Genomic DNA, 26,381 nt, shown 5'->3' on the forward strand with positions numbered 1-26,381 from the left:
TAGGCCTTTATGCATAAGACAGGGAAAAGTAAGTCCTCACCAATCTGTCAACGCAGCACTTGAGGTTTTATTTCTTTGTCTGTGCATGGCTTTGTCTTTCAGCCCATCTCACCTTTGGTCATTTGTACCTGGTAGAGTGTGTGTATATGTGCATTCCTCATATGGTTCAGTGTGTGCACACCAAATAAATGCTGCCCTGATGGTTTATAATCCAGCACTTTGTGTGTGTGCTTACGTTCTTCCGTTGCTCAGCTTTATTCAATGATTGATACACAGGCACAGTAACATGGCTGTTGAAAGGCTATTGATTAATGCTTTGAATAAGTGGTATGTCTGAAGCACACTCAGAAGGTCGAGACCCTAGGCATAGACCTCTGTAGGGTTTCACATTGACAATGCTAACCAGACGCAGTGGAAAGCTTGCTCTAAATTATGAGCCGTGAAAGCATTAGCCAGGTGCTTGAGCCTCTCCTGCTGGACAAGGTTCTCTCCAGTGGAGAGTATCCAATCTGCTCACTCGCAATGATCTGTCTCCTCATTCCCAGTCACTCTATCTCTCCACATTGTCCACCCCCCCCCAAGGAACCTTCTGAACACAAATCACTTTCTAAATGTCCACTGAAGATCTCGTCTGTCTCTGTGAAGGCAGTTAGTTATAGCAGCAATCAGGTGAGCTATGCCTACAGCACCAGAGCACACAATTAAAACAACTCTGCAGGGCTTTGGCTGACTTAATGATTTTTTTCTACTGCTTTATGGTTGGTCCCCTCCATCTGTCAGAGGGAAATGAGAAGCTCCCAGTCAATGCTGGATAAAATAAATGGCTTATGCCGTAGTTGCTGCTTTAGCGGCATGTTACCACTTGCTTTTCAGAAGAGTTTAGATAAACATCTTGTGTTGTTTTTGTCTGTCTGAAATGTAGATAAAAGCAGAGTATTTACTCAAACCTATATCTACTATGAAGCCATTTTCTCGACACAGTACGCAGTTTAGTGTTGTCTTATCGAAATATGTTGAGTGGGAGCATGTGCTGCTCTAAAACTTGTGTGTACCTTTCAGCACTGATCATGCCTTTCCAGATGTGCAAGCTGCCAATTCCATAAGCACTGGTCCACCCACATAGAATCAGAGTTGTGGGCTTTTGAACTGAGAGCTAATAACAAGCCACATGGTTCCTTCGGCATCAGTGTTTTCTAAAAAAAAAAAAAAAAAAAAAACAAAGTTCAGATTGTGATTCGTTTGACCACAGACCAGTTTCCATTTTGCCTCACTCCCTCATTTAGAGCTTTGGCCCATAGAGGATGATATTTCTGGACCATGTTTACACATGGCTTCTTCTTTTCATGGGAGAGCTTTAACCTGTAAGTGGGAATAGCACGGAAAATGGAGTTCACAGATAATGATTTGTGGAAGTTTTCCTGATCCCATGCAGTGATTTCCGTGACAAAATTGTACGTTTTCAATGATTTGTTTTGATTTTAATTTATCATATTATGCCCTGTAGATGATGAGATATTCTAGTTTTAACAATATCATGTTGAGAAACATTATTCTCCACAATTTGTGTATGAAGTTCTTTGCAGATGATGAACCTCTGTCCATCTTCATATTTGAGAAACTCTGCATCTTTAAGAAGTTCTTTTTCTACCCAATCATGTTACTGATCTTATGCCAATTAACCTGTTTGGTACAAAAATGTTCCTCCACCTGTTTTCATTAGTACAACTGACTTTTTCAGGCTTTTCTTTGCCCCTGTCCAAACTTTTTTGAGACATATTGCTTGCCATCAATTTAAAAATGAGCCAATATTTTTCATAAAATGGTAAAATGCCTCAGTTGGCTATTTTTAAAATATGGATTTTATAAGATTTTGACATTCTACACAGAATCCCAAAGTTATTGGAACTGAGATTGTATATTACACTTTATCTTTTTCCCTTCTCATCCTCACTTTCTCTTCTCAATCACACACAGCAGATTTTCTGTTCCTTTTGCCTTCTTAACTGTCAGACATCAGTTCCTTGCTGATTTGTTGATTCAGCAACTGGAATGATGTAATTACTATGCTTTAGCTTTTAAAGGCAATAGGACGACAAGTACTTGACACTGTTTAAATATATGATATGCTTGAACTAATTCTCTATTCATTTAATGCTTTTCCAGTGTGTTTTTATATGAAAGATTGTGAAGAGATTAATTATATCAATGTGAATGAGCAGACAATGATTTTGCTCAGGGTTTTTTTGGGTAATAAAGATTTTTCTGGAGCTCTATCATTAAATCAGAGTGAATGGCTCCTTTAAATGGAACTCACGCACACAACCCTTTGGGGAAGTCTTTAGCACTGGGCACATGGGAAGCAACTGAATATTTACTGAATAAATTTTTTGTCTGTGTGTCTGTGAGACTAGAGAGGAGGGCTAAGCTGCTATCTAACATGGACCCACTATGTGAATCCTCCTTCTTGTACTGAGGCTACATCTCTGGCCCTATGTTACAAACCTGTGATCTGAGCAGTTTCCCATGCTGCTTATCTCCCCCACAGCACTTCGCCTTCTAAATCTACTCTAGATCACATGAGACTTTTGCCTCACTGCTTCTGAGTATGTCATTTTGCTCTCCTCCACTTCATCCTCCTCCCTCCCCCCTACCTTGCCGAGCTCGCGCATCCCCCGAATTTTTCCTCTCAGCTTATATCTCTGTCGGTTTCTTTCTCACTTTGTCTTCCCTTTGCATCTCTCCTCATTTTATAGTTCTTCATTTTCTCCTCAGCAAAGGGATGTATTTCTGTAAATGTCAGCTGTCACTTTGGTGTAAGTTTTGTGCTCATTATAACTAAATATATGTTACATTACTAAACATTTAATGCTATTTGTTTTTGGGAGTTATTTTAAGCATATGTCTCTGGAAATCATTGTATTTTTATAGCACATATGCAGTCTTATATAGGGCACTTTCCTTCTTCTTTATGTTGTATTAGAAAAATAACTATCTTATCATAAATGAGATACGTTTCATTCTACCTGCACACTTTCCAGGAGATTTCAATAATTGGCCTTTTTAACTAAATGGAAAGAATATCATTATGAAGGTAGGGAGTTGTTTAATGTCATGACATTATTTATTCCTGTTAGTACAGCCTTCTGTAGACATACAATGGCTGTTATGCCATACTTGTCATTAAGTAGTTTAGTAATCTTGGTAAGAAGCACTATAACACATCATCAAGCTATGCTCTTATTTATACTGTTAGCACAATGAAGAGTGTCAACATTATCACAATAAACAACATAGTGTCACTGCTTGCACTTGCACCCACATTCCCACCCCAAGTAATTAAACCATTACACAAAGTGGCAGTATGCTAAAATTACATTACATGTGTGCATATCCTTTTTTTTTTTTTTTTTTTTTTTTTTGCATCATGTGTATGAACATAAAAACAACTTTTTTTTTAGTCCCACTCAACCTTATACAAAGTTACTGTTGTTGTACTTTTCCTTTTATAGTTCCTTCTCACACATTTTCAGTCCAGTACCTGAATTTTTTCAGGGGATCTTTTTTTGGTTAGTTAAGATTCTAAACAGTGACCTGTAATTCATTCAAGCTGACAAAAGGTACCTACATTAAGGGATGAACCAGGGAATGCAGCAAAAGAATTTTTAGGCACATTGTTACCAGCAGCTTGTCACAAAAACACACAATATGTTCCTATTTCTTTAGTTGAATCTTTGAAAAATGGCAAAGACTACCCAGTTTGACAGGGATTAAATAGTACTTTATGCCTGTCAAACTGGTATAAAATGCAATACTAGGTATTTCCCAAATACCAAGTACCTAAAGAGCTATTAGCTGAAAACTTGGCATATCTCAGCATGGTGTGCATTATAGAGGACAAAAGAAGCAGCATTAGGCCTAAAAGGAACTATCAAGAGCAGATGAACAGCACATCTTTAAGAAATAAAGGAAAAAAATGATTGTTACTGGACCTGAGAAACCTGAGACTGGCCCTTCAGTTGATCCATCTACTGTCAAGAAACCATTCTTAATGAAACAAAACAAGGTGCCATACATAAGCCCTTAGAGAGATAATCAGAAGCAGCAGTTCTTATGCAGTGATGAATCTAAATTTGTTATTTCTAGTTCAAATTTTTGTTAGTATACACACAGGAGTTCAGGACAGAGATACAACAGTGAATGTCTACAGCTGTCTGTAATACATAGTGGAAGCTCTGTTGTTAACTGGGGCTGAATTTATGCCAGTAATGTGAGGGGTCTTGTCAAAATTGCTGGAATTTTGAATGCAGAAAAGTATCTTTAGCGTTGAATCCACCGTATCATACCATCTGGAAAACTTCTGATTTTCAGAATGACAATGATTTGAAACACACTACCCACGTAGTAAAAGCATACCTGGATAGAAAACCACATAATGGAACACTATCAGTCATGTATTGCCTCCTGCCAGAGCATGGACCTCAAGATTATTGAGCCAGTCTTGACAGAGAACAGAATAAAACACCTCCAGCATCCAAAAAAGAGCTTTGAATGTCTTTCAAGAAACCTGGAGAACTATTTCTGAAGACTTATTTAAGAAATAAAAAGAAAGCCCACCTAAGAGAACTCAATAATGGTGTTCATACCAAATAATGACTTTCAAGCTCATTAGTTCTTCAAACCCTGTTTTTCTTTTATATACAGTATTTTCATGTATGTCTGAACATATTTCAATAATTCACTACACCTATTTTCCATTTTGCTAGCAAAATCTAAAGAAATTAGCTGTGGCTCAAGACTTAAGCACAGTCCTTTAGAAACAACTTTGTACAGCTTTGAAACATAACTTTTCCCTGTTTCTTCATTAGACGTTGTTACTCTGGTCCTTAATGTGAACGTCAGTGGTAATAGTTTATAGTGTGTAATTCTGTAGTCTTTTAGTCTGCAGTTTTTTGATATTTATAGACCACAGTGTCTGCATAAATTCCCTATAGATGCCCTCTGACCACAGTGACTGATTTAATGTTCTCAGTAATCTGACTCATAAATGGCTACACTATGCCTCAACTAGCAAGATACCCTGTAGCTTAAAATACTGGTCATGCTGGACTCCAAAGCCATTTGCTACTAATCAAAAAACACTGAGTTAGCCTTCACATTAAATAAGAATGTACTCCACAAAACTATTACTGCTCATTTTAGATAACTAAAAAGGAAGACAGCTACTCAACTACATATCCTCCATCAACTGTTCCTGACATCAGGTGGAAAACTGCTTTTATCATTTTTAGACAGAACCAATCCAAATCACATTTTCATTTCAGACAAGGTTGTAATTCTTAAATAATTAGTCAGATGACAGGCTTTCATAGCATACATCACTTTTATTGGCAGCCTTCTTGGAACTGCTGTTTTGCCAGACATTTATACAAGTGATAGAGGTGTTCACAGCCTACTCAGCTATGGTTATTGCCAAGCATTTAAAGGGTTAGCTGTAAACCCTACAGTATGCTCACCCACACAACCGCCACTATGCCTCTCTGAAAACCTACATTTAAAGAAGGGAAAAAAGCCCTCTCCTTTTCCATCTATCTGTCATGCTTTTCTGCTATCCTTTCTTCCTCCTCCTGAATCACAGCTGTAAGTTGGGGAGCTCTTTCATGCTGCTGAAGGGCATGATTGATTTTTAGCCGCAAGTTTGAGTCTGCTGCCCTGAGCCTTAAACATCTAAACACTAGAAACACACTGACCTTTCACTTGTCTCTGCTAAACAGGCAGGCATCACTTGGCTGTCTAACAGACGCCACGTCTCATTCACCACACAAATCCCAAATATCACATAAAGGTCGATGCTGAGAGCCGGGAAAGACAGCAGTATGATAACTATTATAGGCTCAAACTAACTTTCCAAATAAGAGTCAATAACTATATAGAGCAATTATGTGTAGAAACGTTGTTTGCATTTGATAGATGAAGTTTTCAGTCGGCCACGTGCAGCTCGATGATAAGTCAAGTGGCTTTATTGTCATTTCAACCGTGTGCAGTGGTACAGTACACAGTGAAGCGAGACAATGTTCCTCCAAGACCATGGTGCTACATATAACATATAACAGTCAATCAACACAGGACTACATAAAGTGCAAGTGTGCAAAAATTGCAAAAAACAAAGTGCAACACCAGACAGAACAGAACAATACAGACACAAGACAGTGCAGACACAACAGTGCAATAGAAAAGTGCAACAATGACAGTGGGTTGTGCAAAAAGTAAGTTGATGTATGAAGGTATGCATGTGTGTCTGTGTATGAGATTGTGTAGATAAGTGCTTGAGGCAGTGACGTGTATGAAGGTGTGTGTGTGTGTGTGTCAGTCCAGTCACTGAGTGTTCAGGAGTCTGACGGCTTGGGGGAAGAAACTGTTTTGCAGTCTGGCAGAACATGAACTATAATAGTCTCTTAGTTTATGCCACGACTCACATATGATATCAAATATAAACAGAATTCATATTTAGTATCATATCTGACTTAAGTTTTGAGCTCCCCCATGCATCCCAATATTTTAGGACATGCTAATTCAGTATAAAGAAATAAGAACTCACATTGTTCTTCTTTATATCATCATTGCTATATAAAGTATTTCTGAAAAAGACATCTGTGTCCTTCTTGCTTGAGTGAATTTGGGCTCACAAGATTCCCATAATGCTTCCAACCAATACGAACTCCTACAGTTTTTTTTAGGCAAGTAAATCCCAGCTGCCTCTCTCCTTTTCAATACCACATCAGGTCATGTTGTCCAGCGTTAAAGCAAAGTATTTTTATCTTCTCATGTGCCGACCTCAGACATGTGACTGGACCCTCACTCACAACATTAAAAAGGGGTCTTTATAGTTCGTGTTGACCAGCCCAACGGAATTTGTATGCTGGCTTTTCTCTATTCTGCTAGGTAGAGTAGTACTAATCTTTCTGTGAGTAAAGCCTCCAGGTGTTGATGTAGTAGAGTGGCTAATTTGAGTGTAAAACATGCAGAAGGGCAGCAGTGCCCTCATGGCACCTTGTGATATCACATTGCAAGCCTCAAAAATCTGGCCTTAGTTTGGACAACACAGTCATCCGCCAGCATCCAAACATTCGCTGGCAAGGTCTCGTCTTGTATGCGAAATAACCCGGTGGATGATATGTGAAGTGATGTCCTGTGGGCTGACATGGCTAACCTGGCAAACAGCGTCTGGCTGCACAGTAAATGTTAATTTGCCAGCTTTGCCAGTGTTTTTCATATTTCCCTCAAGAAGACGTTTTTTTTTTATTAAAGCCGCTTTTCTTTCTTGTGGAACGAAGAAAAATAGGCTGCTGTGAATACAAATGAAATCGTTTGTCTGGTGGATAAGTCCCTGGTAGTACAGCACAGGGAGGAGCATGATCAGAAAAAGCTGTAAACATTGTTCTCTCATTTTATAGAACAGAATGCTATAATTTGAATACATAGTTAAGCATCACTTCATGCCAGGAGTGTCAGATTTCTAAGAAGTTTATTAGTAGTTTATTAGATTCTCTTTTTTACAAGAACCTTTTGGTAACTGTGAGTCACAAGTTCATAAACATTGCTTGTTAATATCTGCCTGCATTACATTTGGTATACAGCTGAGAGAGACTTTGCCGGAGTGTGTAATGAATTTTTCAATTGTAGACAAATTTAGAAATATGGGGAAGCCTCGATCGTTTCAAGAAAAACATATTAGTGTAGTTTTGAACTGCTCTACATTAATGATAATATTGTGTTTGAAAGCTTGCAAGTTGCAAGTCACATTGCCTGTGCAGTGCTGGCAACCTGGAGGCAGATACTTGCACTCGAGCCATAAATTGAAAAGTGCCAAATTACACTTTTAGATCAACATGTAATGTAACAATATTGCCTCAAAAATGGTGAAATGGCTTGAACTATAGTGATTGCTAAATGAGATTTATAATTAAACAAAAACATAATATGTTGTCACGGTATATAAGTTAAACAGTACTTGGCAAAAGGTTATTGCACTTCAGCTGTTAAGAGTTTAAACTAGCGTGCTGTACATTAACAGAGGCACTTTATTTTATTCAGATGCAATTTGCAGAAGGACGTCACCCAGACTGTGTTGGCTTTCTCAAAAAAATGAAGAACGTGTTTTCCTGTCAAAACTGATTGTTATTGTGAAATTAATTGTAGATTGCAGCAACATCATTATATGTTTACAATCTACTTTAACCATTATAATATAAAGATGGCATGATTGTACATTTAAAGTGGCAATCAGTATGTTCTTTGTTCTTTTGTTTGCTTACTTGTAAAGTAGCCTATACAACTCCACAGGCAGTCATTTCCAGCAGACAGCTTAAACAATAAGGCTTTTTTTTCTTTCTGGAATCTGCACTTCACCCTCTAAGCAGTCAGAACTTGCTTTACATTACTTTAAATGTTTTTATTTTATTAGCTCAATCAATTCACATTTATGAAAGGGTAAAAAGTGCAAAAAAGGAATAATTAGGAGCATGAGGTACAGCAGTGATCTTACAGCAGGTGCTAAAAATGATCAGGCTGTTGCATTTCACCACTCTATTCTTGATGTAAATGTGCACTTCCATTTTCATAAGCATAGCTGTAATATCTGCTGTCCTTACCACCTGCTATTTTTTAAACTTATAAAGGTTTTTAGCTATAAGGTATTTTCATTTGTCTCTAATGCTATCTGGCCATAGTAATATCTATTATCTGCCTTCAGATTCGAGCTGCCACAGTATGTCTGAATCATTGCACAGTGTTGTTTCTCGGTTGAAATAATGCCTTTGACTCTCTGGTTAATCCATAGATAATATATTGGTTTTTTTTCTAGCTCTGTATTGCTTGAAAGTAGTCTCTCGCTTACACATATAAGTTTCCACACTCCTACTGTGCTCAAAGCAAACACATGCATCATATATTGTGATTTCCATTTTCTGTATATGTAACAGCAGAAGGCAGTAAAGCAGTTGAAATGTCAATTTTATATTTTTGTTGAGTGTAGAGGGCTCTTAAGGAGTAGATGTATTCTGTATCTGTTTGATGTGTTAATGCTACTTAATGTGCATTTTCTGACAGACAGAATTACAGCTCCAACCTTTATGCTGCGCTTTTATTGTGGGCTCTTTGGATGTTTTTTTCTTCACATTGGTTGTATTATATTCTGTATTCTAGGAAGAGAATTGAGTCTTGCCAAAAAAGATAACTTTGAAATATCAAGGCTATCGTGGCACTAGTTTTCAAAACCTTTCGAATATCTTGAGTGGTCCAGGGACCCTATAATACCTTTATCTCTGTTTCTCACTTGCCTATTCCCACTTTGTTTCTCCACCCCTCTTTGGTCTTGCCAAACATAGCGTGTAATCTTTAAAGTCTGACCTTCAGTCAATAGCACACGAGACTTTAAACTCAGTGCAGTGATATTACATTATATGAAAGAGTTGTTAGCTTTTTATGTTGACATGCTTAAAAAAAAGAGGAATACATTTGGCCTTGAATACATTATATATGTTGATACATTAATTTTTATTAAATTGATTCTTATTATCACCTTCCATAAAAACAATAAAACGTGAATATTTTAGAAAAGTGTCAAAAACTTGTTTAAAACTTAAAATCAGATGGTTATTTATTAGGCAAATGAACTGAATACAGGCTTTTATACTCAAATTTGAGCCGACAGACTGGACTTCTGAGAAGTCAGAAATTAATCAAGCAAAATATTCATAAACATTAAAAAAGCAAAATGGTTATAGGGCAGCTATGGGATGAACCTGGATGGTGTTCTGAAAATTTGAAGGACTGTTCATTTTTAAAATAAATTGGCTACAGTGCCGTACAGTTCCCAAAATCTGGAACAAGGCTCTCATAAATAAATGCAACACTATAGAAGTCTCCCACATTTTTTTTCTTTTTTTTATGTTGCTAACTAATTAATTTTAATATCCTGTGATAAGATTCACCCGAACAGGCTACTCACTGTGTAAATCATGCTGTGACTGAGCTGACTTTGCCTGGGCTGTCAAAATTCCTTAGAATTGCCACCTTAATGGAGAGCATGAACATTGAGTGTTTTTCCTCTGTGCCTACTTGTGTTCAAGCAGGAGCTGAAATGCATTCCCTGTATATAATTTAGTGCAAGTCAGATGAGTCAATGTTTGTCATTCGTAGAATTTGCTTCCAGGCAGGAACAAACAAGTTCACACCAGGGTGACACAAGAGCTAACTAACAAACTCTCGAGCACAAATCCACCTCAACAGTCATTGAGTTAGACTGATTTATAATTGTTGAACCAAAACTGAAGCGTACTGCCAACATCAACGTTCAGGCAGGAAATGTATTGCAACCGTTTCCTGAGTATGTATTTATGGACATTTGCACACTGTTTATGCAATTTGCTTGTGAACACTTTACAGTTAAATGACTCATGTCTAGGATTTGATGTTGATCCAGACCTTTCGCGGCACTAAATCTGCATATCCACCAAAGGAGCACGGACCGTAGCAGAGACTCAGCAAGGTCACCATCCCTCACCTCTTGTTCTGGCTGTGATGCAGTGCATGAAAGAAAAGGGAAGGCGAGGTAGAAAGATAGTAGACACTGTAACAGAGGCCCCTGTGGTGCTCGACAAGGCTTATACGCCTCTGCCTTGTCTCGTAAGCATCACTTCTCCATTGGCCCTGGGGCAGAGTGCTCGCTGACACCTGTGTGCTGCCCACGCTTCTCAGCAGCATGTCATTCACCCTCCCTAATGTTGACACCAGGACTCTCTGCTGCCTGTAGATGTGTCAGCATCTTCCTCCTCTCTTTATTTTTCTTTCTCTCGTTTACTTTCTCTTTCTCTCGCTCTCCCTCTCTCTCTCTGGATGGCATCTTTGCTCATCTGAATACGAAAGAAATGAAAAGTGAATTTGGCCCTGCTCACTATATGATATTGCATTATGCATAATTGACTCTTTGAAATTTACTACCACTTGACTCTTGAATACACATTTTATTTGCGTTCTGATATCCTCAAGTCCCGGTATATCAGCCAGCTCATAACTCTTGACACATAATTATCGGATATTATTACACTTTTCTTTTCTTTTTTTTTATACTCGCTTAGCCATCTTGCTTTAAGGCTTTTCAAGTGCCTGTCCATATTCGTGTTTATTTGTCCTACTCTGCCCTTCCATCTATCCAACTATCAGTAGGGATGGGAATCGAGAACCGGTTCATGTAGAAAACCGGTTGCTAGTAGTCCACTTCCTAAACTGATTTCAGTTCCTGTGTTTATGGAGGAAAATAGCGACACATGGATATTGACTTTTATTTTTTATTTTTTTTGCGCAAAAGGAAACATAACTGGTAAAATGGAAAACTGCATCCAGGACAGAAACTACCGCAACATGCTACTAACACAACTTTGGTTCGCAAGCATCTGCCAAGCCAACGCTAAGCTAGCCTAGAACCCAGAGTGAATGCCAACCTCAGCAGCCAGACCCTTGACTTCAACACATAACAAACAAATGAGCAGTCAGGCTGCAACCTCCCTTTCTACCTGTTCACAATCGCTTTTTTGTGCTGGTTTTTATCTTTGTTTTGTGCGGGCATCTGTGTATTCTACCAAGACAAAGATCTTAGATATGTGTATCCTCATTAGGAATTGTGTGATGTTGTAGTCTCAGATTTATATTGTTAAATGGTGATTATGAGATAGTGTGTTTCAACTATTTTACAGAGTAATGTGAAAGTAATGTAACGAGTAGTAGGCTATAACGAATTACTTTTTGCCGGGAGTAATTAAGTAATGTACCACATTACTTTTAAGTGTTGTGTGTAATATGTGTAATAATTACTTTTTTTTTTGAGTAACGACTCCAACACTGATCACAACAAAGAGGGGAAATACCTTAACAAACATGCATAAATGTTTGATCCACAGAATACAATATATTTGTATGAATGTAATTTCTTTATTGCTGCATAGCAATGGTGGTGACTCTCAAAACAGAGCCAATGAAGAATCAAATTGATAAGTGATATCGATAATGGAATTGGAATCTCTAATTGTTATCATGCCTAGCTATCACTATGTATTGTTTCTACAAACCCTTGTGTCATTCTTTCCGTCTACATGTGGATGTACCTTTATACTAATCTGCACACTTCAGATGCCTTCACACCCTCTTTGTCATTTCGCAGCAGCTCACAACCCTCAGGCAGAGCCACTATGTAGGGAAGTGATAACATGTCAGCTCTGCCTCTTCCTGGCAATCACACCATGCAGCTTGTTGCAAGCCGCGCACAGTCTTTCATACCCCACTCAGACTTAAAGACCAACTGAGAAAAACCTTTGAATAGGTCAGCACAGGTTATCCTCTCCTGCTCTATTCCAAAGTTTTACCAAAGCCATGACTGCCAAAGCTGAAACATTTCTCTTACAAATAACCTTCGTTTTTTTCACTATAGAAAAATAAATATGACTTCAGAGTTGTGAAGAATAACTTTGGGAGTTCAGTATGCTAAAGAAATCCTCTTAAATAAGTCAAAATTTAACTAAAAGGGGAAGGATTTTTCATTTTTGTTTTTCTTTCTTCCTATTGTGGGTTTATGAATATTATTCATGTATTTTAACTCTTGGGAATAAAATGTTCCCATTAAAGGTTCCAGTGGAGCAATTAGGGATAAAGCATGTTTCTAATAATATGTCACCAAGAACGACAATGTAAAGGAGGTTTTTACAAGTCACCAAATTTGAGGATCTGCCCAAATTTGGTGAATCTGGCATGAAATTACAACAGAGGGGATTGAAATATCAAAGGGAAAAGGTCATCACATGAGGTCCATTGCTTTTGGTAGATAATGTTTTCCATGGTCTGGTGTGATTGTGTTGCTTGCCTTGATTGGAGGGCCTGCTGCCTATAAAGCTCACCTGAGGTGGTTCGCGCTTACCTCCACCTCAGCTTATCTCGGGCTTCACGCCGGGTCCCAAATGTGTTATTTTTTGGATGCAGTTGCTGCAGTAGGAAGAGCAAAAAATCCAGCTTCAGGCCTCAAGAATGATACACAGGAGGCTGACACAAGTTGTCTTTTACAGACGGGACACATTTTTAGCAGGATGTATGTATGAACAGCAAAGACAATATGAGTTCTTGGGTATCAGTTTCATATACTGACAACATAAAGATTTAGCATTTAATTTGATTTTTGTGATCTGTAGACCAAACACCATTAACTCCATTTAAACTTATTTACTTACTTACTTAACAGTATATAAACAATAAAGAGAGTACAGATACAATTTCAACCTTGGGGTATTGTCTTATCACTGCCAGTTGTTTATTTAATTTATTTATTAGCCTAGAAACACCAATTAATCCTCCTTTAGATCTTGAATCACTGGAAAATTAGTAGGGAGTACATTTACAATTACAATACCAATAAGTAATATATCTAACTGCATGTCTTTGGACTGTGGGAGGAAGCCAGAAGAGTTGAAGAAAACCCATGCAAATGCAGCAGAAGATGCAAGCAAACAGATGGTGGATTCAAACTGTGCTTCTGCTTGATTGATGCATAGGTCTGTGCGGATTGGCTTAACTAACAAAAACATAAATCCTCTGAAAATGGAAAATGAAGGTCATGTACAAAGGACTGGACTAAAAATTAGTGAAAAAGCAGTCAGTGTCTAAAGAAAAGTTTCCTTCATAAAAGCCAGGAGATCTATTTTTCAAGACCACGTTCAAAAAAAACAAAAGAAAAAGTCTGGCTGCTTAGAAGCAAAATGTAAAGAAAAGGTGGGTGGCGCAAGACTTTTTTACAGTTCTGTATTTAAAGAATATATATTTCAATTTCCGTGGTATTAATTTGCATTCTATATTAATATGTACAGTATATAATACAAGACAGTGGATTATAAGTCTACTAGCAGTGAAGTGAAGGTTACTTTAACCTCCTAAGACCTGAACTCTTTCATGGCATGCATTTTTAATTTCTCTTTGCTATTTGGGCTGATTGGGACCTGATGAATGTAAAAACAAAGAATTGCCTGATTTTTATTTTTTACATGATTTTTGTTTCTGATAAAAATGAGATCCACATATGAGGACATTTGTTTAAAATTTTGATTGAACAGTGACAGTATAACGTCACTGTTATACCCTATCAGGCCCTTGTGGAGCATAATTTAATATTTGGGTCTAGACAACCCAAAATGTGATGTCCACATATGTGGACGCCGGGTCCTAGGAGGTTAAAATTGAGGACAACCATTGTGTTGGATCCTGGATTCCGTTGAATGGCACAGTTATGAGACTGACATTTTGGGCTGTTTTGCAGATCACTGTTCTCACATTGTCCTCACACTGCCTCTGTGTTTTTGTCAACCGGTTGTTCCCGAGCCAGGTAATCTACTTACGTGAAGACCACATTAATAAATTGGTTCCCATCACTGTGAAGCATGGCGTGGATGCCTGCTCCCGGATGCCACAGAGACAGAGCAATTATTCAGCGACAGCACAATAGCATACCCGAAGGGAAACCGAACAGAAGTCTTTTAGTATCATCCAAACAACACGTTATTGATGTGTCAATAACGTGGCTGTATTTTTGATGAAAGTGTTATTAATGCAGGCAGTCATTCCAGTGCAGGCCACAATAATATCTCCGAGGATGAATAGCGTGTCATTCGTTGTAAAAGAGAACGGCTCCTATTTTACAGATTTATTCTCAATCTAAAATGTCCTTGAGGATTGGTTGTCTTCAGAAACAGTAACTATAGCCAATAGTATGAATAGACCATTTTAAAACAACAACTTTTTGTCCTTCAACACTGTATTATTTGAACCTTTGTTTTTCTTCTAAAACTTGCTCCATGAACTGTTACACCTGCAAACTGTCTAAGATGATTCTGCGTGCTGTTTTACTTCATTGAGCAGTAAGGCCAGTGTAATTTATCGTCTCAAAACCTGCACATCTTTTCAGACAATACACTCCTCTGTTTCTGTTTGAATATAGTTTTTCTTGCTCTTCTTCTTCACATTGATAAATGGATTCAATCTTTCTCATTTCACAACTGCCATCTAAAATGGGAGAGTTGCTTTATGAAATTACAATAAGAGAAACTTAAATTTCCTGCATTTTGTTGTTGTTTCGGTTTTTTTCCTCTATGGGAAAATAACAGACCTGTCAGCAAAGACGAAAGCAATAAAAGTGTTTAATTACATGTCATAAACATGGATAGTCGACAGTCCATGTTTTTCAGTCAGTGAACATATTCTGTTTAATAGAATATGACAGTCAGAGATTATTGTGAGCATTACTCCCACAAACGCTGTCACAGATTTCCTACCGCTGCTGTGAGTAATAGTCTAACTTTGAATAAAAACTGCAACACATACACACCATACATGTAGAGATGAGAGTAAAAACGAGAAAGCGCACATAGTATCACAAGAGGGTGTTGCAGTGTGATGACATTATCGTCTTCAATCATCCCTCACCGTCACACTGCTACGACAGGGTTCCCTGCTATTTAAGGCAGCTGTAATTTCTGTGGAGAGTGGTGACAATCATATCTGCTGGATATGATTACACACTTGTGTGGCTGATAGTCACGCATAACTGTTAAAAGAGTAGCATATCGACCCCAAAAAAAGCCTTATTACATGATAACCATCCAGTTTCTTTGTAGTTAAAGGTTAAAGGGCTTTGGTGAAACTCGCTCAAGAAACAACATATCAAAGAATGTGAGGAATTAATGAATAAATGATCGAGCGTAAAAGAATCCACTCACAGATTTACCCTCCCACTACCTTAGCAGTGCAAAATAAATCTGTGTTTAAAAATGCAAGGTTCTTAAATCTATCTGATTTAAGTACCCCACATTAGGTACACTAGGTTTTTGACATATTTGGCAGGTGGGTTGTTGGAAGCATCATGGATGGAATAATTCTTGCAACAATGTTATAAGTCTGTAAAATGGACAAAATACCTTTTGTACCTTTTGTGTAGCTGCTTTTATATCCAGTTTTTATACTTTTGGTGTGATACTGAATTTAGGTCCACTATGTTGGGCAGACTGTTTGGTTTATGACTGTGTTTGATGTCTTCTCAGGTTCCCTCCAGTTAGTGAGCTGGCTCCTATTGGCACTTCAGTGGGGATTATTTTTGCTGCTGCTATCAATCAAACCATCTTCTACTCCATTGTTGCAGGAAACGAACGAGGTATGGCCTGCAGATAATACAGTATACAATGCAGTCATTTTGACCCTAAGTGATAAATTCCACTTTAGGTGCAAAAAAACCAGTTTATTTAACGTGAAAATGAGATTTAGATTTTAAAATGCTCAGTGAAAAACATCTAGATGTTTGTTTAGAAGTCTGTGTAGAGTCAGAGAGGACAGTATTGATGTACTTGGAACTGTAGATCACTTTTCACACTTGTTGGCAAAGTCTGAAGAGCATCATTACACTCATGGAGAGAAAAATGGCTAGACAGGTGTGAGGCTGACTCAGGTCAGTCAGCCAAAAATAGAAGACATATATGGAAGGAACCCTCAGTCAATAGTTGCTTGTCCACATGCACCTCAAGAGTTCTTGAAGTTAATTGTGTAAAAAAAAATAAGTCATATAGTTCTGGTCATATCACCATTTGGTTGCAAGAAATTAAAAACTATAGAACTCACCAGTGAATCTGTTTACTGTGTTATCTGTGTGCAGTTTTTCCTCTTTTTCATAAACGCCACTTGTTTGCTTCCAGGTCATTTTCAGGTGAACAACAGGACAGGCGTCATCTCCACGGCAAAACCACTGGATTATGAAAACGTGACCAGCTATGTCCTCAGGGTCCAGGCCGACTCAATGGTGGTTGTCATGTCCAACCTCCGTGTGCCTTCTAAAAGTAAGAAATGTTAGCATTTAAGCCACTCACAGTGGAAGTTGTGTTGCATTGTTTATGTTTAAACTCAGGACAGAAATTATGGTATTCAAGGTCCATCCATCCATTTTCGCACCTGCTTATCCAATTTAGGGACCAACTCATCCATTATCTTAGATATTACTGTAAATTCCTCACTTTGACCATTTATGGTTCGATTATTAGAAAGTTTATAATCGCTTGCTTTCATCCTTTATCTTTACAGTACTATGTAGAGGACTTGAGCCAGCATCTTTTTTTTTATTTTGGTAGGAAAATGAGAGCAGTCTACTGAAACATGTGCAAAAAATAGATGGAAAAGCAGTATATAAGGCAAAAATAGGGTTTGTACAGTTCTGACAAGTTTGAAAGTCAGTATTTGGTTTTCCTTTATTCTTCAAAACAACCTGAACTCTTAGGCAAGCTTTATTGAAATTCAAAGCTCCTCTTTGGAAATCAGATGCCTTTTGTTCCTTTCTCTGTCAAGATGATTCCACACTGTTTAAATAAGGGCGAGATCCAGCTTTTCTGCACTTATATTTCATAATTTTGACAAGATCCCCAACACCACTGGCTGAAATGCATTACCTAACCATGAAACAGCTTCCACCATATTTTACAGATGGCTGTGGACACTCACTGTTGTACCTTTCTCCTGAACTTCTCCAACACATTGGTGATGATTTGATCAAAAAATGTGAAATTTGGATTCATCACTTCATAAGACCTGTTGCCACTGATTTTTCAGACCAGTTTTGCGTAATTTATCATTTCACTTCTTTAAGAATGGCTTCTGACAGCCACCCTTCTGCTGAGAACATTTCTGAAGACCACTTTTTCTTTTCTCCAACATTTGTCTAATTTCCTCATATTTCCCCAAAACATGCTGCACACCACGCATAGATATGCCAAGTTTTCAGCTAATATCTATTTGCAAATCACCTTATTGTTAAAGAAATACTATTTTATGCCTATTAAACTGCTACTTTAACACACTATTCAACAGTGTCAACAGATTTGATGTTCATCTTGTAGTTATGGTGATTTAATAAAAATGTTCAAAATATGATAAATAAAAGCTTCAGTGTCCGGTAATATCACAAATTGTTAAAAATGTTTTGTCAAAATTCCTCAAAAAGATCTAGCGATGGAAAAAATAGGCCATTTCTCTTAATTTAGACAAATCACTACATAACGAGGGTGGGTGAGAAAACATTAATCATAGCAAATTCTCACTTAATGGAATTTGTGCGTGTTCCCATTCTTAAGGCCTCAGTGTACTAGAAAAAAAATAAATTGCAGAATATGTTGGTTGGCAAGGGTGATTCTTGAAGCACGGCAAAAACCGATTGTCACCGTTTCTTCCTTTTCTATCAGTGCCTTTTCTTTCTGTCCAGGAATTCCGCATACATGGTAATTTTAGGTAGTCTCTCCTCTAAGGCATTCGTGTTATTGTTCTTGACAGAACTCATGAAAAGTGACAGAAGTTGCTTGAGAGAAAAGTTAAAACTTTAATAATACCTCCAGCGTACCATTGCTGTGTGAAGTGGGCATGATTGTTTGATTGCCTGTTTTTTAAATATGCATAAATTGCTGGATGCTTCCACTGTCACAGTGGAGGTTTGAAATAACTCTGGAGACTTGAGACTGCTCTCTCTTTGATAGCCATGCCCTAGCTGGAATATCATTAGGCTCGTTTATGGTTCTGTTTACTGACACTCATGTTTTGTATAATGATGGGTAGTGTTCTAACAATAAATAAGGCTTAGTAGATAGTTTGCTCTCTTTTTTTTTTTTTTGTCATACTGTGTCTCTTCCATACTAATGACCATAATTAAAAGTAATCAACACTTGTATACCCACAAAGAAGAGAGCTTCTCTAACAAGTACGCTGTAAGCAGGCACCCCGTTTTGAATGAGTGCACTCACTCGTCATACTTCTCTTGTTATAATGATCAGGGCTCCGTGAGGCGCAGCATCTTCCTTCTCATTAATGTGTTTTTATCAATTAGTGGACCAGTGACCCTCTTAGGTCCAGTACCTTACATACGTATGCAAATGTTCAGGATCCACACGTGCATACAATATAATAACCCAGACTAAGACAATATTTACTTGCATGTTTTCTAAATAATAATGCACTCAAACCTAGACGGGCTTAGAAGCACTCCTCTTCTCATAATAGGTTTGTTTTGTTCATGCATCTTTATGAGTGTCCAGAGTGTGAGCCGGAGAGACTATATTTATGTTTTTATGTGCTGATGGAGGATGGCCACTTTCTGCAAAGAGCGGGAGGAGAGAGAAACTCTGCAGACCTCTTTCCCCGTTCCCTCGAGTCCTCCCGCGATGTCTCACACTACAGCTTTTGTCCCTATAATTTGATGTGCTGTGTTTTGTTTGTCCAATTCCCCTGGTGTATCCTTAGCGCCAATGCCACATGGCTTTACTTTTTCTTTTTTTTTTTTTATCTCACTAGAAGAAAAATGGTCCTTGACACTGCATTTTTTTTTTTAACCTAAACTGCAGTCTTGATTTTTTTCCGCTCTTCATATTTATGCTGTACATTGCATAGGTGTAACTATGACAAATTAGGCGGATGAAATACTCTGTACATGTGTGTTTCTCTTTAAAGGGACAGAATGAATATTTCAGAAGCCTCACAAAAAGGCCACTTAACCAGCAAATGTAGTATTATGCGCAATTTTATGCCTCCTTGCCTCTCACAGTGTTTCCTGTAACTCCAGGGACCCTCTTGCAGCTTGATTATTGGCTGCCCTTCAAATTATTATTCCCAATAATGTGCAAAATGCTTGCCTCTTAAGCTTCCACTGGCTTTTATTGATGGCATTTTTATGCACCAAGTTGTAGGAAGAATAAACTTCTCAACAAGGTAGACCCCATTTAAAAATAATGGTTTCGAAGTTAAGATTTCATCATCAATTTTTATTATTTAACAGAGCAATTTTCCACTCAGTGTGTGAGTGTTATTGCTTATTGGTTGGTAAACAGAATGCAAAATGGCTCAGTTGTTTTCCTGATCTGCTTATGGGGGCAGTGAGAGAGAAGTCATCAACATCCTTCAGACTCAGTTTTTCCCCATGCTGAATATTTGCTGCAATCAAAACAAAATTAACCTCCTCATTATTGGCTCAAAGTTGTCGGCTTTGCCAAAATAGCTTCTCGCACTGTTTTGTTGGAAGGGGCTGAGACAGTAATAAGGGAACATGTTTCTCTTTTCAGCATGCAATTCAAATCCACTTCAAAAGGTTATTGCAGTGCAGTTTGAAATTACTACTAAATAAAGAGGGCTTTTCCAAAATTCAAGAAGAAGGGGAATATACCCGCATAAAACTATTTTCAGTCAGGCAAAAGGTGGGCGCATCAATTTTAAAATAAAACAAAAGGGGTCAAAGATGCGTTCCTCAAATAAGGGAAAAATACACACCTGCTTGCCCACCTGACTTTATTTACAATCTGTGAGAGCTATCCAGTGGTGTCAATTACGGAGAAGGAAAGGAAAAAAAACAACTTTGTTGACACTCTGTGATGGTTTCAGTGATAAATAACTTTCAAAGTATTCTGGGAAATTATTTCAGGCCTTCAAACCTTCAAGTCTTTTGAAGTTGTAGACCGGCTGATGTCCATGAAAAAATTATTATGTCATGCCAGTTTTGAAGACAAATTGGACAACGTCAGTTCCAATAATCAAATGAGCTGTGTTTACTTTATTTCGATGACATAAATTTTCTAAGCTTGCATGTCCCGACTCTACTTTTGTAAGGGTGGTGCTAACCTGGGTGAGGGGAAGCATGAATAAAGTAGGTGCACTTAAGTATGCAAGGTGAGCCCTGCATAAACTAAGAGAGAAACTTAGAACTAACAAATAAAAGAGCTTAAACAGGATTTGAAATCCTTCTGGTGTCATTTATTGCAGCTAACACAGCCAAGGTGTTCATTGAGGTTCGGGATGAGAACGACCACCCTCCTGTCTTCTCCAGGAAGCTCTACATAGGCGGTGTGGCAGAAGACACTAAGATCTTCAGCTCAGTGCTCAAGATAGTGGTAAGAAAACAATTATGTGGGGTTTTTTGTTGTTGTTGTCGTTGTTGTTTTTGCTGCTTTTGTATAAAAACTAAGAACTCTGATTTTTTTTTTTTGTTACACTTACCCTTCAGCCATGATGTGACAATTTTTGCTCTGTGCAGCACAGTTTGGTCTCCTCCCCTGTTGCTTGTAACATCTCTTTGTCAGTTTCGCTCCCCCCACTGCTTGCCTTTCTACAGACAGCTGGGATCAGAGTAAGCTGAGCAGTGTAATCTCAGTGTGTTCTCAGATGCATGGCTGGACATCCCGCTGAATGTCAGCCTGTTGTACCAAGAAGATTTCACTTTTTCATTGTGTAAAATACTCTTTACACTCTGCATTGTGGGTATGATTGTGCATTTAGGATTGTGTTTGTCCACAGAGTTTTTAAAGAGCTACTTCATGCATTACCTGCAAAAATATATCAAGATCACAAGTACTGGTAGTAATAGTTATAGTAGTAGTAGTAATATTATATCTGTGATCTCATAAAAAAGGCATAAATACCCTTAAATGACTTATGTCCTTTAAGACATAATCTATTTTTCAGTAGCCTGTATAATCCTGAATGTTATACAGTCTGTGCACTTGTACTTGTGGGTACAAGCAGAAACGCTATGCACATCTAAAGACTTTTTTTTGCAGGTGCTGGACCAAAAATGAGAAATCTTCATAGCGAGAAAAAGCCAAGGTCTGCACTCTGCTGTGCTCCCAGGGTTTTATATTGATAATTGCCTTGCAGGAAGAGCTTTTTCCGGCTCTCCTTCTGGTGCAAAAAAGGTACCAAACTGAAGCCCATAGAAGACTGAGGGAGTGAAAAGAAAAGGAAATCTTGCAAAATACACTATAAGAGTTAGATGTAGGCAGGTAGTGGTAAAGTACAAACTGAGACCTCAGGCAGGGATGGGAATTATTGCAGCTTTCAAATTTCAAAAACTGTGGATTTCCATAAAACACATGAACAGTACAGCTTTGTCTCGATCTTTTCTGCCTCTTGCTTAACTTGTAATTGACACCAACATGCAAGTTTGTGAACTCTTTAGAAATCTCGACACTATGTAACATAAACATAAATATGACCTAAAACATTAGCACATCAATACACAAGCCCTTTAATAATATACTTGGAGAACTTAGTTGAAACAAACCTAAAAATAAATATTACACATGGTTAATTATATCTTGTAAAAGGTCATCTAATATTCTATATCTGCTACTGTCCAAATCCCCTTGGACGCCAGTAACTGTAGCTATGTTTCTGGTAGTTACTCCTCCAACCTGACATGGAGTTTTAACCCATTCCACCACATGACCTAACATATTCTTTATTTTCCAGTGACAGTGAAGTCATCCCAGCCAGTTTGTAGCCAAACAGGGCCACCGTGTTTCATAGCATGAAGTGCTGGAATGCAGCATTTTCTTTTCTCCAAACACAATGCTTGTCATTTAAACCAAAAACTTCTATTTTGGTTTCATCCCTACACAAAACATCATTCTAACAGCCTTTTGGCTTTCTCCATATGATGTACAAACTCCAGACAGACAGGGAGCATTGTTTTTGCATTGTAGCCCTGCCATGCGCACCATTGTTGTTTAGCATAAACCATTGTTGTTTAACATAAACTTATGTTATTTGGAAATAGTAGTTTAAATACAAATGCAAAGATTCAAATAAATGGTGTTGATATTGAAAGAGTCAGTGAAAATAAATTTCTGGGGGTAATAATAGATGAAAAACTTAACTGGAGAGCTCACGTAAGATATATTCATTCCAAAGTATCACGTAGCATTGCAATACTAAACAAGGCAAAGCAGGTATTCGACAGAACATCACTTTATATTCTATACTGTTCACTGGTTTCACCATACTTAAGCTATTGTGCAGAGGTCTGGGGCAATAACTATAAAACCACATTACATTCACTTTTTACTCTTCAAAAAAAAGCAATTCGAATCATCCACAATGTAGGTTATAGGAAACATACAAACTCACTATTTTTGCAGTCTGAAATATTGAAAATGGATGATCTAGTGAAATTCCAAACAGCCCAAATTCTATTCAAAGCAAAAAATAAAGAACTGCCAGCTAATATTCTGAGTATGTTTTTTTTGAAAGAAGGAAGTTATAATTTAAGGGGGTTTTGTAACTTCAAAACAGGGAAGGTACAAACTACAAAAAAAGGCTTTTGTGTTTCTGTTCATGGGGTGAAACTATGGAACAGTCTGAATATGGAATTAAAGCAATGTCCAAACATAAAACTGTTCAAAAAGAGTTATAAAAATATGATCTTCTCGAACTATAAAGAAAAGGAAAATATTGAAATTAAGTGAATGTCTCTATTTTAAAAAAAAAATAAAAAATTAAAAAAAAAATTCATGATGTAATATTATAGTATAAAGTATATCAGAAATCTGTTCACTATTTTTATTACAAATTATATCAGTAAGGAAGCTGACTAAATATTAACTGATAATTTATGGCACCGGGGTGGGATTAAATAAGTGTTTACTTCTTCCCACTCCCTTTCAACATGTAAATTAATCAGAATGGGGTTTTTTTGTATGTATTTTGAATAGTATTTTTTTTCTCTCTCTCTTATTTTCTTTTCTAAATGTACCTGTATATTGTTCACATGTTGAAATAAAAAAATTACCAACCAACCAACCAACCAGGGTTCTCCTGATGTTGGGCTGACAAACATGAAAATTAGCCAATGTAAGAAAGACCCTGAGACCTTTTCCAACCTTGTGAACATTGGCAATTCTTTTTTGAGGTCCTCGTGAATATCATCCATCTTATTATTCACTGGCTCAGATGTGTGGGTTTGTTGCCTAAATAAAAGCAATAGGGTGCCCACTGATACCTGATTCTCATTCCATTGACTGAACACATGATTCTGACTTCATCTTGAAAATAACTGGCAATCTGAGAGGCTCACATACATTTTTCCTTAATATTGGATATTTTTCTTCATTGAAAAATGTCTTAGTGTAATATCTTAGTCCCATTTCTTAATTGCATTATCTTTATCTACTACTAAAACGAGAAAGGAATGAAAAAAGAAATAAAGTTTAAATGTTTCTCAAACTTTCATGGACCACAACAGATTCCCCCAGAGGCCCATGATTCTTTGGAATATTGCTGGTGTGAAACATTATTTCAGAAAGTTCATTGCTGCTTGCTCTCCCTCGGGATAATATTTAAAAGTAATAACAAATTTATGACACTCCTGACCTTCTGCTGATAGACTCTTTCCAGAAACAGTAACATAATATAATAATAAAAAAAAAGAGTTACACCAACTAACTGGCAGGCATTTTTATGTAAGTAGATGAATTTTCCAGTATCAGACAGGATTGCTTTATTTGTGCAGGGTAATTTTAGGGGTATGTAAATGTTACAGAGCAGATAGTAGTAGTGGTAGTAATAGTATTTACTATTTAGGATTCAGAGGTTGCCAAAAAAGTGACACTCACTCCCTCCTAGACTGAAAACAAATGAGGAAAAAAGAAGGAAATGCCTTGAGCTCTCAAGGCTACTTTATAAGTCCGTATTTGGTATTATGACAGGTTTTTAATATTGACCTAGCTATCAGGGTCCATATATTTTCCCTTTGCTGTCTCATGGCAGCTTGGAAACAAACATCTCTAAGTGACAGTTTTTCCCCGGTGTCCATAAAACCTTTAGCATGCATAAATGATGCTCAGATAAAGTATATTCGGCCAAATTTTGTCCAGTGAGGATATCTCACTCTGTTGATTTATGCAGTCCTTCCATTGGGACCATGCACCCCCCTTAGCTCCAACCCTCTCCTGTGCGAATCGCTGCAGAAAAAAAGAGATTGCTCCTATTTATCAGTGTCACTTTCCCAAGACAAGTACTGTGAAAATTGATGCCTGCCTGTAAGCTCAGTCGCCAATCAGAACATATGCCTTAGAGGTCGATGGGCGAATTCTGTTGTTGCGTCTCGATAAAATGCTTTGACAAGATTCATATATTAAAATCTCTATGCATTGGATGATTGTGAGAACCACCTATTATCTTTTTGGTTTTGTTTTGATTTTAGAACTGTTCTTATCATTACTCCTAGATCAGTCAAACAGGAAACAGTCATTACTAACATGTCTTACACTTCAGAATTTTGACTTAAGTATCAATATGATGTATCAAAGCTCTGATGTTAGGTATTGCTCATAGTGATGAATTACCACCTGCCTCTGCAGCTCCCCTCTGCTTTATAGTGCGTTCCAGCTCACTGTTTCGCTGTCTGGCTACAGATTTAGTGGTTTGATTCAATCTAACTACTCTCACAGGATCATTTTGACCAAAGCAGGCAGCTGTTTTGAGCAAAAAACATCACTGTATACAGCACCAAATGGCAGACGAAGCGTTAGCCACAAGCTGGTAAACATAGTGTAACCCATTGCTTAGCAGCTGAAGAGCCAGATATTTCCATCAGTGAGCAGTTTTTTGTAGAAACCTAATCAAAAAGAGAGTTGCGACTGGGATTTGTCAGGTGGCCAGAAGCACTGCACCAAATCAACAGTCATTTTTTATCTGTAGCTGCTGGATGTGTGAATAAGCAAGCCTTTTCTAATAAGCTTTACATATCAGCTTACAGGTAATAATGTGATGTAAAAGCTCATAAATGTAGTTGCAGGTGTTTTACAGAAATCATTCAAAAACTGTTAAGAATACTCAGATTTGGCAGGAACCCTCGCCATCTCTTTAGCCTTTTACAGTGGATAACAATGGGTAAAGCTGTGGCAGCTTGAAACAAACCACATGAGGGGGAGATAACTTACGAGCCTCCAGCTGCACCTCTTTTCTCTCTTGTCAGCTACTTTAGAGAACACCTGCTTGGAATAAAATTATAAACAAATCCCCCAGTAGATCAACATAAATGAAGAGCTCCACTCTTATACCATTTGTTTCATTTTCTTTTTTGGTGTGTTCACTGAATTATTAATAGAATCTGCCAATGGCAGTAAAATGGCTATCTATGAATGCTGTCCAAACATATTTTAATAACTTACTGAACAAAAAGAATATTAAAAAAAAAAGATCTGTTCATGTTTTGAATTGTCACATGGCTGCAGAATAACTGAGGAATAACAGTAAAACAAATGCACCTCAGCCTGCTTTTTAGGTTAAATCAGTTAAATCTTTTTTTGGTGTCCTATTCGCTCTGGTCTTGATAGAATGCTGGTCATTAATTAGATTAACTGCCTGCCTGTTTTGTTTATTAATGTGAAAATTATACATTTGCCCCACTTGGATCTGACCCAATCTGTGGCTGAGAGAGTTGTGATTGATTCTGTGCGATTCGCAGGTGGCGGGTCTGCCCCTGACTCCAGTAGAGCGCTACA

At 37.6% G+C, this 26,381-nt stretch overlaps 1 protein-coding gene across 2 annotated transcripts in view; it reads left to right on the plus strand.

Annotated features, from left to right (window-relative positions):
- The window catches only part of LOC116333576 (protocadherin-15-like), a 211,234-nt gene that overhangs the window by 160,694 nt on the left and 24,159 nt on the right, over positions 1-26,381 (plus strand). For both annotated transcript variants that reach the window (XM_039622170.1, XM_039622169.1), the window contains exons 24-26: positions 16,128-16,237; positions 16,773-16,913; positions 20,863-20,990. In XM_039622170.1, the coding sequence (XP_039478104.1) occupies positions 16,128-16,237; positions 16,773-16,913; positions 20,863-20,990 (379 nt within the window). The remainder of the gene's footprint in view (positions 1-16,127; positions 16,238-16,772; positions 16,914-20,862; positions 20,991-26,381) is intronic.

The sequence above is a fragment of the Oreochromis aureus genome, linkage group 13 (assembly GCF_013358895.1).
Source record: "Oreochromis aureus strain Israel breed Guangdong linkage group 13, ZZ_aureus, whole genome shotgun sequence".
NCBI classification, from domain to species: domain Eukaryota; kingdom Metazoa; phylum Chordata; class Actinopteri; order Cichliformes; family Cichlidae; genus Oreochromis; species Oreochromis aureus.